This window comes from Mesoplodon mirus (genome assembly GCF_964341445.2).
Source record: "Mesoplodon mirus genome assembly, chromosome: 9".
NCBI classification, from domain to species: Eukaryota; Metazoa; Chordata; class Mammalia; order Artiodactyla; family Ziphiidae; genus Mesoplodon; species Mesoplodon mirus.
In genome coordinates, this window is record NC_138985.1 from 39,798,738 (window position 1) to 39,811,317 (window position 12,580).

General features: G+C 45.9%; 1 protein-coding gene across 1 annotated transcript in view; it reads left to right on the plus strand.

Moving 5' to 3' along the window:
* Nucleotides 1–509: 509 nt before the first annotated feature.
* IGF2BP3 (insulin like growth factor 2 mRNA binding protein 3) overlaps nt 510–12,580 on the plus strand; it is a gene marked incomplete at its 3' end in the record, with an annotated part of 145,926 nt that continues 133,855 nt past the window's right edge. The window contains exons 1-2 of the mRNA XM_082632757.1: nt 510–1,013; nt 2,385–2,445. Coding sequence (XP_082488883.1) covers nt 839–1,013; nt 2,385–2,445 — 236 coding nt within the window. The 5' untranslated portion in view covers nt 510–838. The remainder of the gene's footprint in view (nt 1,014–2,384; nt 2,446–12,580) is intronic.

A 12,580-nucleotide genomic window follows, 5' to 3' on the forward strand; every position in this document is an offset into this window, starting at 1 on the left:
TCCTATCTCATTAAAAAAAAAAAATCAATATTTCTCCCCTCCCCCTCCCCTCCCCCTCCGGATCCGCCCCGACCAGATAACCCTTTCTAAACTCCGTGGTGACAATCTGCTCCCCCGGCCGCGCTCCCCTCCGTGCCTCGGCTGCGGCTCCTTTAGCATTTTTCGCCCCTCTTCCTCCTCGCCTTCTCACGGTCCCTCGCCCAATCTCGTTTCCCCTCCCCCTCTTCCTCCTCCTGCTAGCTCTTTTTTTCCTGCGAAGCCCACTCTAATTGAGGCGCTGGGATTCCTCACGTGAGACGTTGATTTGTAGTTTGAACACGTGGCTCATTCAAAAAGCCGGACACTCGGAGCGGATTTTTTCCGCCTCCTGCGCCTTCCTCCCTCCACCCCTTCTCCCCTCCCCCCTGCCAGTCACCCTTCTGGGTTTTTTATGGGGAGGCGGCGCCTGCCCTCACGTAGTGTGATATTTTCACAGTCCGCTGGCCGATGCCAGAGGGGTTGGGGAGTAAGAGACAAAAAGTAGTTTCCCCCCCTCCCTCCTCTCCTCCTTTTTCTCGCTAATCCCGCCTCCTCCTCCGAGTTAGGAAGACTCGTTGATGCGTTTGGGTTGTAGCAAGGCTTTTTCTTTTCTTCTTTTTTTTTAATACCTAGAAAAGGAAAAACAGAAACCCTCGGATCTTATTTTTCGCTCCTCGTTCTTGTCCTTGGTTCTTAGTGTGTCTGTGTATTTTAACGGCGAGAAGAGGAGGGGAACAAAACCCGCCGGATCCATCCATCGCTGTGGGTGGTTTTAATTTTTCGTTTTTCTCTTAATTTTTTTAAACAACCGCTCTTCACAATGAACAAACTGTATATCGGAAACCTCAGCGAGAACGCCGTCCCCTCGGACCTGGAAAGTATCTTCAAGGACGCCAAGATCCCGGTGTCGGGACCCTTCCTGGTGAAGACTGGCTACGCGTTTGTGGACTGTCCGGACGAGAGCTGGGCCCTCAAGGCCATCGAAGCGCTTTCAGGTGGGCCCCGGCCGGGCTCCGCCGGGACGCCTGCCCAGCCCCGCGCCGCTTGCCCGGGCCTGCCGGGGTCGGGCCGCGGCTGACACGGGGTTGTCCACACAGGGCCCCGGCCTGGGCGGGCGGGGGAGAGGGGACGAGGCCCGGGCGCCTGCACGCGTGGGTCGGGGCCCTTCTCCCAGCCCGGGCGCCTACCCGGCCCCCGCGGCTCCCCTCCCCCGCCGGGCTTTGAGGGCTGAGAGCGAACGCGCTGTCAAGAAAGCCCCGGCGCGGGCTCGGAGGGGAGGCGGGGGGGACTGTGTGGCGCCTGGGAGCGGGGCTGGAGGGGGTGGGGTGCTCGCCCCGCGCCCCGCCCGGGCCCAGGCGCGTGCTCCAGGCTCCGGCCCGCCGGGCCTTGCTTGGGGACCGAGAGCGAACGCCTGTTTCTCGCTCCTTCCTTCCTCTCCCTGCCGGTTATTTGTGGTGTTGGATTCGCTGCCTCCCCTCCCGCCCCAGACCCCGGCCGCGGGAGAACTCAAAGTGGCCTTGACCCGGCTGCCGAACGAGGCCGCGGGTGGTGCCTAGCACGGGCGGCCCCGCGCTTCCCCTCAACCTTGCGGGAGGCGGGCGAGGGCGACCCGGGTTATTTGCTCGACCTTCCCGCGTACGACGAGCTAGAGGGGCAGGTGGGCGCGGGCGACCAGGGGTCGCCTCGGAGCGAGTCCCGCCGTGGCGCCGGGCTGCCAGGCTTCGGGCCGCGGCCTCCGGGACTGGTGGGGAGCGCTCGGCGAGGGCGGGGGGCCGTGCGTGGCGGGGAGGCGCGCGGGGGTGGGACGCCTGGGGGAAGGCTGTGTTCAGGTTCCACTCCGAGCCACATGCCTTTCGCGGTGGCGGGTGCCGCGCCGTCCCTCGCGCGCTGTGCAGTCCGTGCTGAGCTGCGCCTCTGGACGTTCGCTCTTACCGCGCCTGCCCTGCGGTCCTCGAGCCTTTCCCGCCGCTCACTGCCAGTTCCCGGCGGGCCTGGGCTTGAACCCGGGAGAAGGGCCTGGGCGCCCCCTCCTGAAGAAAGCCCACGTAGCCCCTTCCCCCGAGCTTGTCTTCTGGAGTCTCTGGGGAAGCGGACGGGGTGGGGGGGCGGGCAGAGTGTTCCCGAGGTAGTGGGTCAGCCAATTGATCCCCCTTCCCACCCATCTGTAAGTTACACACACGCAGCCTCCAGGGGCTCAGCTTCCCACTCGCGCGGGGCCGGTTTCTCTCTCGGCTTTGAGCCACGTCCGGGTGTCTTTCGGGGTCTCAGGAGGCCACTCGTGTCGCTGCTTAGGCTGTGCGGGTCCTTGGGGCCCAGAGAGCCGCTAAACCGGGCCAACTGCCCCTCCACCTCTTGTGTGTCCGCAGGTAAAGTGGAACTGCACGGGAAACTCATAGAAGTTGAGCACTCGGTCCCCAAAAGGCAAAGGTGAGCTTACTTATTATTTTCTCATTGATTCTGTTTTTCTCAACCATTGGGAGGAGAGACTCAACACAGCTGAAAACAACTTTTCCTCTTACTGTTACTGGGTTGCTGTATGACTTGGCGTTTCTCGTCTTTTGCCTTTAAGTTTCTGGCAGGTGTGTGTGTGTGAGTGTGTGTTGGTACTGCTGTGAAGGAATAGACGACTTGTCTGTGGCCCCTGACACTGGATTATTGTTACTGGTATAAAGTCGCTTAAGGAAGCTCTCACAGCTACATGTTCTCCGGCAGAGTAGGTCAAGTTGCTGCAACAGGAAATCAAAGTCTCAAAGGGCAGTTTCTGGGCATCTGTGGGAATTAGGAAGCAAAGAGTGACCGCTCCAGCCCGCCGCCCCCCACCTGAAAGTGCAGGATAGGCGGAAGCAGCTGCAGACACGCGCGGGTGTGGCGTGCCTTTCCTTCTCTGTCCTGAGTTGGCGGCGACGAGTCTGAGAGGCCTGGGAGGCCGTCCGCACATCTGAGAGGAGAAGAATTTGCCTTTACCCTGGTAGCTCGCCCGCCGGGATTGGAACACGTGAGTGAACGCCTGGGCTTCTCCTGCCCAGAAGCGCCTTTCAGTCACTGCAGAGTAAGACAGCTTTCTGCAAACCCGCCTTTGTCTCCAGGCCTTCCCCCCACTCCCCCCCCACGCCCCCATTTAAAAAATACTTTTGCTTACAGATAACCACCAAGAGATGGAGAAGGCTGAAGATTTTTGCTACTTAAACAAGGGGGATTGCACTTTTCGGAGAGCATGTGTAGTGTGTCAGTTTACAGAATGTTTGGAGACTGTGTTTTAATCTCTCAAGTATTTTGGAGAAATGGCTCCCTTCTCCAGAGCAGGCCAGATCCCGGCTCTGTAGCTCTGACTTGAAAGGCTCTGCTTCCTCCCGGTGGTGCTGGTGTTGGCTTATGCGTTGCTGGGCTTTGCAAGGTGGGGTTAGGGTTTCTTCCTTTACCCCCTCCCATCCCCCACTCCCAACCTGGACCAAGTAGTAAGCTGGAAGTTAATTTAAACTAGGGCAGCCAGAGCGTCTGGTTAGATATTGGTGAGGGTGTGTATGCTGGAGGGCGGAAAGGGTTTGCTGTGCATTTCCCTGGTGCTTGGCTGGGTGAGATGGCTATCTAACAGGTAATCCTATGCCTATTTTTATTTTTTTAATCTATTTTTAAATTATTTTACTTTATTTTAAAGGGTGGGTTTTTTTTAGTTTCTTTTTAAAATTAATTAATTAGTTAATTATTTTTTGGCTGTGTTGGGTCTTCGCTGCTGCATGCAGGCTTTCTCTGGTTGTGGCGAGCGGGCTTCTCATTGCGGTGGCTTCTCTTGTTGCGGGGCACAGGCTCTAGGCGCATGGGCTTCAGTATTTGTGGCACGTGGGCTTCGGTAGTTGTGGCTCGCGGGCTCTAGAGCGCAGGCTCAGTAGTTGTGGCGTACGAACTTAGTTGCTCCGCAGCATGTGGGTTTTTCCCGGACCAGGGATCGAACCCGTGTCCCCTGCATTGGCAGGCGGATTCCTAATCACTGTGCCACCAGGGAAGTCCCTATGCCTTTTTAAAAAAATTTTATTTTATTATTTTTAGCTATTTGTTGCTGCGCGCGGGCTTTCTGTACTTGCAGCGAGCTGGGGCTACTCTTCGTTGTGGTGCGCGGGCTTCTGGGCTTCTCATTTTGGTGGCTTCTTTTGTTGCGGAGCATGAGCTCTAGGTGTGCGGGCTTCAGTAGTTGCAATGCGCAGGCTCAGTAGTTGTGGCGCATGGGCTTAGTTGCTCCGCGGCATGTAGGATCTTCCTGGACCAGGGCTCGAACCTGTGTCCCCTGCCTTGGCAGGCAGATCCTTAACCGCTGCACCACCAGGGAAACCCCCTATGCCTATTTTTAGATTGAGCTCTCTTCCAGGTAAAGCACTTTCACAAATTGTGTTTTTGTTTGCCAGCCTGTTTGGATTTTTGTGGATTTCTCTTCTCCATGTACTTAATTTTCATCGGGATAGTTGGAAAGAGATTTGGCGTGGCCAGATTTAGTTCTAGTTGGGAATTTTGGTAGGGGTCAAGTTATTTTATATAGCAGAATGGAATTCTCTTTTAAAAGCTTCTAAAACAATAGAACGTGTGCTGAAAACTATCTAAATTGATCTCAGTTTAATAAACAATTGAAAAATTGGGGGAGAAGTCATAGCTCCTTAAAAAAGGTTAAAGGCATAGTCTGAATTGTTTACCTACTGGAAAAAAATGTAAGCACATTCTTCAAATTCTAATTGGTTTCATGTTTAGCCACTGTATCTTAATTTTCTTCAGATGTTGAATAAGAAATAGGCAGATGGTTGTGTTGAAGGACAGGCATTTTAACATTTGAGAGTTTCTAAATTTAAACATTAAATGTCTTGACCTGTGTGTAAATGCAATAAATTTGCCTTACTCTCCTGATTTTCCTTCTCCAGGCTGGTGTGAATTTGTCCCCCATGTGTAGGGAATTAAAAACATTGTCTGGTTAATAGACTGCCTGTTTTATTCTTAAAGGCTTTTGCCCAACCTAAAAACATACTTAGTTTACTTGTTACTTTATGACAAACAGGAGTTGCTGCTTAGGAAATCACATAAAGTAAAATGTTAGCAGTGGCAGAAAGTATTTATCAATGGAAACTTCTTCAGTTTATTAACAATGTAGATTAAATTTTGTAGCTGATTTTCCTTAGCATTAAAATGCTGAGGATTTTGAATGGTATTGTCTTACTAGCAAAGTAAATAGGAGTGAGTACATTGGAGACAACTTTTTTTTTTTTTAACTGATTTAGAGAGCAATCAAGTAAGTCCTTTGTTTGTACAGAAATGGCTAAAAACAACAATAGAGCTTGCTTTCTCTGCCAGGGGATTTAAAAAAATTTTTTTTAATTTTAATTTTTATTTCAATTATTTATTTTTGGCTGTGTTGGGTCTTCGTTACTGCACGCGGGCTTCTCTTCGTTGCGGTATGCAGGCTTCTCATTGCGGTGGCTTCTCTTGTTGCAGAGCATGGGCTCTAAGGCACGCGGACTCAGTAGTTGTGGCGCACGGGCTTAGTTGCTCCGCGGCATGTGGGATCTTCCTCCAGGGATCGAACCTGTGTCCCCTGCGTTGGCAGGCAGATTCTTATCCATTGCGCTACGGGGGAAGCCCTGCCCAGGGAGATTTGCCGGAAATCTGTGTTACAATTTTGTTCTAACTGAACCTTGGAACTGTGTTGTAGTTTTCCTTATCTGGACTGTTCCACTGTCTGAATAGGCTTTGGGAGAGGGCAGAGAAGGCACCTTGGTGATCCACATGCCCAGCACCTATAGGAGGGTCAAGAGGTGGTACTGGTGACAGTGAATTGAATGCCGCGGACCAGCCCTTGCCAGTGAGCCTGCTGGACTTCTGGGTGGAGTTCTTTGTGCTTAGCAGTCATTGCATTCCATCCCATCATCATGTGGGCACCTGAGGCAGGCATACCCACATATGCAGCAGTGACCTTTATACCTGCTGTGCAAGGCATGTTGGGAGCCCCGTGCTGAAGAATGCTTATGGCAGCACTCTGAGATGGATCAGTGGGCTTGCAGCAGCTAAACAGGGGAGCAGGCCCAGGGGGTGATTTGATGCGTGGTGGGATGGCCCAACTCTGACGGGGAGCAGGGCTGGGTGGGACCATTTCAGGAAGGGGCATTGTTGAGCTTGGTTCAGACCAAGCTTAGCTGCTGATTACCCAAGTCACAAGGGAATGTGGAAGGAATGTTGCTTTTCTGCATTCAGATACCCCCCAGTTGGGGAAGATTATAGCAGTGCTTCACAGAGTTTGAGGTCCCCTGCATCCAGAATGAAGAGAAGATTGCACTGAGTACCAGTGATAGTGTTGTACTTTTTGTTCCAGATATAAAAGATACAGCACATGAAGACTTGGCTTCACTCTGGAGGTATAAGCTTTAAAAAAAAATTTCCCTCCCTCCTTGGGGGTGAGGATGGGTGTGAAAATTGTTTTGACTTTGGGAGACGGTGGCTGACTTTGGTTGGAAGAGTCACTGGTATCTTGGGGAACCTTGGTGTGCCCCTATATGATTTTGTAAACAGCGCCGATTTCCTTTTTGTTATGTCGTGGGCTCTTGGGCATGGGAGAGGTAACAGGAAAGTTGCTGACGCTGGGGAACTGAACGGATGGTGGTTTAATTCGTTTTCCATTACTTTTTTAAATTATGAAAATTTGTGTATTTTCCAGCTTTTTCTAGCTTAAACTTCCTCATGATTTAGCTCTTGGCCTTGATTAGAATTGTATGTAGCCAAAACATATTTGAATGAAAGAGAAAAAATAGTGGGATATCATAGTTAATATTTTTCCAGGAAGGATCCGTTAAAACAGACTGTGGTGCCTAAGCTCAAATGTCTTTGTTTCTTGCTTCCTTAAAATTAAAAAAAAAAAAAAAAAAAGGAAATAAAATGAACAGCTTATTTCTGTATTAGAATCTTATGTTTAGCATATAAATGGGGTAGAGCATGTATAAAAATTACTGTGTTCTAAATATATCTTACTTTAAATGGCCATTTAAAAGCTAGTGCTGCCTTTTAAAAGCTGTTAAGTGTAGAATAGGATGGTGCCATGACTAGCCATGTGCCCATTAGCCAGGGCATAAGACCCTGTTGTCTCAGGACAGTAAAAGCTGTTTTTAATGCTAAATATTTTAACAGGTATGCCCCTTGTTTATCACTGGTGGTACAGGTGAATCTTGTTAATTAGGGAAATTTCTCAAACATGCATAGCCCTGAGATTCTGAATGTTAGGAAACTTTCACGGCTGGTAAAGAATCATAGGCAAGGTTATCTTTGCAGTGCTCGGTTTAAGATCAGTAATGCATGACTGCTTAAGTGGTTATAGCCAATGAGATTTTTCTTGGTTTCACGTTGTTTTCTCAGTACGGTTTGAGAAAGTTTAAAAGATTTCTCACTTTTCTTTCTCACTTTATTAGAATTTAAAAAAATGTTGATAAGTAGCTTCTGTGTGGCTGTCCATGATAACAAGGAAGACGTTATGAAAACGTGACATGTGCCTGGAGCCAGTGGGAACTGAGAATCTTGGCTTCTGTTTCTGGTTTCCTTTTGATTTGTGTGATGACTTACATTCTCTGTTCACGCCAAATGCCATTATAATAAACTAACAGGAGGCATATTTTGTTCTGAGTTTTGCATTCTGCTTGAAATAAATGAGTTACCAGCTAAGGTTTAAAAATATATTTTGGAATTGCAGAGAGCTGGGCTTTTCCCTGTAAGGAACTTGACTTGTATTTCTTTTCTGTAGTATGGTAGTTCAGTTGCTTTTGCACGTGTACCTCTTTTGGGCAGTCAGCAAGAGGAACATGATCTTTGCCATACTTTGAAATGCTTTTATGAGCCACACTACTGTAGTTCATGTGTTGTTATAGGTCTGGGATTTTGTATTAAAGTGAAGCTGTTGAGCCACCTTGATATATATTTTGAAGCAACTCCATTTTAATGGTTTTAGCAGCATTCAGACAGCAACTTTTCTAGCAGTAACTAATTTTGAAAAGTGTGAATTATCCATTCAGGAACGCTGGTGGTTGGTTTCGTCTGGGAGGAAGGAGAGAGTCTGTGCTATTCTTAGCTGAGTTTCCTTTATCAACTGTTGACTGATTCAAGCTTCTAGAGTCATAAGACAGGAGGTGGCAGTGTGGGAGCAGTGACCAAGGGATAGGATTGGCATTTTTATTTTTAAAAATTTTTATTGAGTTATAATTTACATACCATACAATTCACTTGCTTTACTTGTGCAATTCAATGATTTTTGGTATATTTACAGAGTTGTGTAACTATCACCACAGGCATAGAATTTGTTGTTGTTGTTTGTTTGGTTTTCGTTTTTGTTTGTTTTTGGCCACATGGCATGTGGGATCTTAGTTCCCCGACCAGGGATTGAACCCATGCCCCCTGCATTGGAAGTGTGAAGTCTTAACCGCTGGACTGCCAGGGAAGTCCCTGGATTGGCATGGATCTGCCCCATAAATCTGATGTTTACAAATGGGCTTTGACTACAGAATTTTGCTTGAAAGCTGGTTGCAAACAGTTTTCAGTGTTCTATTAAAATTTATCATGGTCTGAAATTGCTGTTTGGTAAGTATTTGGTAAATAAACACAGCTATAATAAATATCAATACAGTATAGGAATTTTGTTGCCCTGAAGAGGAGTCCATAGTACATAAATTATGTGTTTGAGAGAATTATGCTGAGGCCATTTAACTTGATTAGGAAAAGGTTTGAAATTATGGAATTATTGTTTCCTCAAACCAAACTTTGAAATGAAAAAAAAAATGCTGTTAAAATCTAGTGGAACTCTAAGCTGAAAGAGGCCTGAGTCCTTAGAATATCGGCCATTATCACTTAGTTGTTCAGGATGTTGATTCCATTGTGATCATGGTGTTTCAGTTCTCTATCGCAGCACCCTGAAAACTGGTGGCTGGAAACAACAGCAACTTACTTTTTCCTATGGTCATATGGGTCTGTTAGGTGGTTAGTTCTGTTCCACATGATTATCATTTTGGGTCATTTACTAAGCTGGGCTAGAAGGTCCAAGAAGACTTCACTCACATGTCTGGGCTCTTGGTGCTTATCCAGGTCATCTTTCTCTACTCGGTATCTCATCACTCAGTACTGGCCCCTGGCTGGCTACCGCAAGTGAAATCAGAAGCTGCTGGGCCTCTTAAAGGCTAGGTGCAGAATTGGCACATTGTTGCTTTTAATCCCATTCTATTGATAAAGGCAGGCCATGAGGCCAGGACAGGTTCAAGGGGGATGTGGAAATAGCTTCTCTCTCTTGATGGTGGAGTGGCATTCATGTACACAGAGGAGGAATTGATGGTGGCCATCTTTGTAGATCCTCCACAAATTGGAGGAGGGGAGCATTTAGGCTTGAAAATGCTTAGAACATAAAATACCTGAAAATAGCATTTAGTGCTAGAAATGGGGAGCCAGTCCCCTTGTAATATGCTGGTAAGAGAGGATGGTGTTAACTTTTGAGGTAACGAGTAGTGGTCAGTCTCTGTTTATTTCTACGGAACAGCTAATAGGGTTTGCTGATGGATTGGATGAGAGGTGTGAGAAGAGGAAAGGATGACAAGAATTTTTGACCAGAACAACTGGTTGGAAGGTGGTGCCATTGACCAAAATGGAGAGTATTGTGAGACAAACAGGTTCTTGGGTGGAAGTCAGGAGCTTTACTTTTGGCATATTTTGTTTCTAACGCTTATTAGAAATTTAAATGATGACGTCAAGTAGGTAGTTGGATATATTGGTCTGGAGCCCAGGAGAAGGTAGGAAGCGGAGGTGAGCGTTAGAGGCTTCATTAGCTTGTGGTATTGAAATCATGGAATTGGACAAGATCATCAAGGAACTGAGCCTGGAGCTCTAGGAGGAAGGAGGGACCAGCAAAGGAGAGTGAAGGAGGCCAGTGATTAGCGGAAGTCAAGCACAGCGAACTGCTTCTGAGAGAGAAGTGAAGAAAGCCTGTGGAGAAGGAAGGTAATCAACTGTGTAGAGTATCGCTGAGAGTTTGTGCTTTAGATGGATGACAAAGTGAGTGGGAGCGGTGTTAAGTCTCAGCCTTCTGGCTGTGCTGTAAATAAATGGAGAGCGATTTACAAAATTTGGAGCAACCTGGAATACAGCCTTTCATCCAGGATTCATTTATTAGGCTCTTAGTTCTTTTTTTTTTTTAATGTTCCAGAAACATCTATAAGTATGTTCTATTTATAAGTTGCTAGAGATGGAAGCGGCTCCTAAGGTTAGTAGATCCTCCTCTTGTTCAGTGGACAAGACTTGTTGGTAACAGTTGACCTACCCTCTGGCGTCTGTTTTGACCCTTCTGGTGACTGTGAGCTCACTTTCCCGTGGACAACCCATTCTGCTTATTATTAGTACATAGTTGGTTCCAAAACAGTGCAAAGTCCAGTGCTTCTATGCGCTTGTCTAAATACTTGATTAAAGACACGCAAAGACTGAAACTAATGGCCACAATATTTTTGAATATTATGGGCGAGGTTTAAAATACTTTAATCACGTTGTTATTTTAGTATACTTGAATAAAGCATTCCGTCCATTTTATTCATAAAACTTAAGTTATAAGAAATGTAAGAAACCCTTGAAGTGCCCTAAATTCTCTCATTTTTGCATATTAAAAAATCTGGTCCTTGGTAAAGTAGCCTCCTTCTCAAATTATGAATACTGTCTTTGGCCACAGGAGTCACCAAAACAAGGTGATATGTTAGAGCACTTGATTTTGAGACAGGTGACTTTGTCTGAATAACTCTTTTAAGACTTTCTTTGTCTATGCAAGTCCTTTGATTATTAGAATGCTACTTTCAGAATGTGTTAAAACACCTGCTAGTTTGAGAAAACTAATAAAAATGAGATAGCACAGTAGGGTTTTTAAAAAATGGTATTAGTTGCTTTACCAAAGGATTTTCCGTAAAGCCCTGGGAGAAGAAGTGCCTTGCCCATGGCACTGCAGGTGATTAGTAGAACCTATTTCCAGGTCCTGTGACTCTGCCCTGTCTTCATTTCTCCCATTTAAAGTTGTCAAATCCTCAAAAAAGTAGCTTACACAGCAGCCTGATCTTGTTTGCAGTGGCAAGTCGGAGCAGAGATGTCCTGTTTCTTGCTTTCTCTGAAGAAAAAAGAAATCTTGTTTGGCTTCTTTGAAGGGTTGATTTATTGTCTTCCTGCAGGAAAAAGAAAGGTACAGGTAGTCTGGAATCCAGGGCTTACTGCAGGATAAAATATCCGGACATCCTGTTTTAAGACAGAAAATGAGACTACTTTTTCCTTGAAGGTTTTTTTTTGTTTTTTTAAGCAGCTTCATCTTAGTATAAATGAATTGCAGGGAAGTTGGAGGGGGCCTAAGGAGATATGAGAGTAGAACAGAGGGCATGAGGAGGTAGGTGCCATGGCTTTATCCCAGGCAGGTGATTGTGATTCACAGCATGTGTTTTAGATGGCAAAAGAGGTAGAGGTGTCCTCTGTGGAGTCCATGGTGCCTGGTTGTCCCGCCTTGTTACCAAGTTTAGTAGGATCCTGCCTTGTGGAAGGAAGTCTCTTAAACTTGGAATATTAAGGATTGGGAGAGAGTAGGAGGGGGAAATCATACTGAAACATCTCGATGAGGAGCCCTGATGCTTGCCTCATGTGCTCTTGTTGAACTGAAGGGTGTAGCCAGAAGAATGTTATATCTGGGTTTGAATCCCAACTCTACTTTCTGAATTCATGATGATAAATGTTTAAGGATGAGGAAATCAGATTTGGGAGGTTAGAATGGAAAGGATGCCTCATAGGATCCTGGGGAAGTGTATAAAGCATCAGTAGAGCATCACCCAGTAGTCACTCCCATGGCAGCTGTTACATTTTTTCCTCTTGAGATTCAAATGTGAAGCCTGGATGTATATTATATTTGGTGGTGATAACAGAAATAAGAGAAATTTTTGTTCTGTTTGGGATATGGGCTCATAAAAGTAGAAATCTTTGGGTGGTGTCTTTTTGTTTTTATCTTCATTGAGTATGTATTACTTAAAAAAAATTAAGATATAACCTAGGTACGATAGAGTATATGAATATTAAATAAAACATCTTGATGAATTCTTAACAAATGTATACATGTAAATTAATTCGAAACACATGAATTATGAAAATGTGGAAATATTTGTTGTTTAATCCTCCCTATCCCCATGTATTTCCCATGTCTTATAGCTGGTAACTTGGTATATTATTTTTCAGCAATTTTTCTGTGCATGTATCCACACTTTTTAATTTAATAATCAAATCATACTGTTTATTTTTTGTGCTTTTACTAAATAATGTATCCTGAAGAATCTTTGGTGTAGGTACAAATAGTTCACTCTCCTTAAACCAAGTTGCATTGCAACAATATAAATAGTTGCAACAATTTCAAGGTTCTTTTCATAGTGATTTCAGTGCAGCATAAGTATATGTATGTCATAGGACTCTTGGTTGGATATATATATATTTTTTTAATAAATTTATTTGTACTTATTTTTGGCTGAGTTGGGTCTTTGTTGCTATGTGCGGGCTTTCTCTA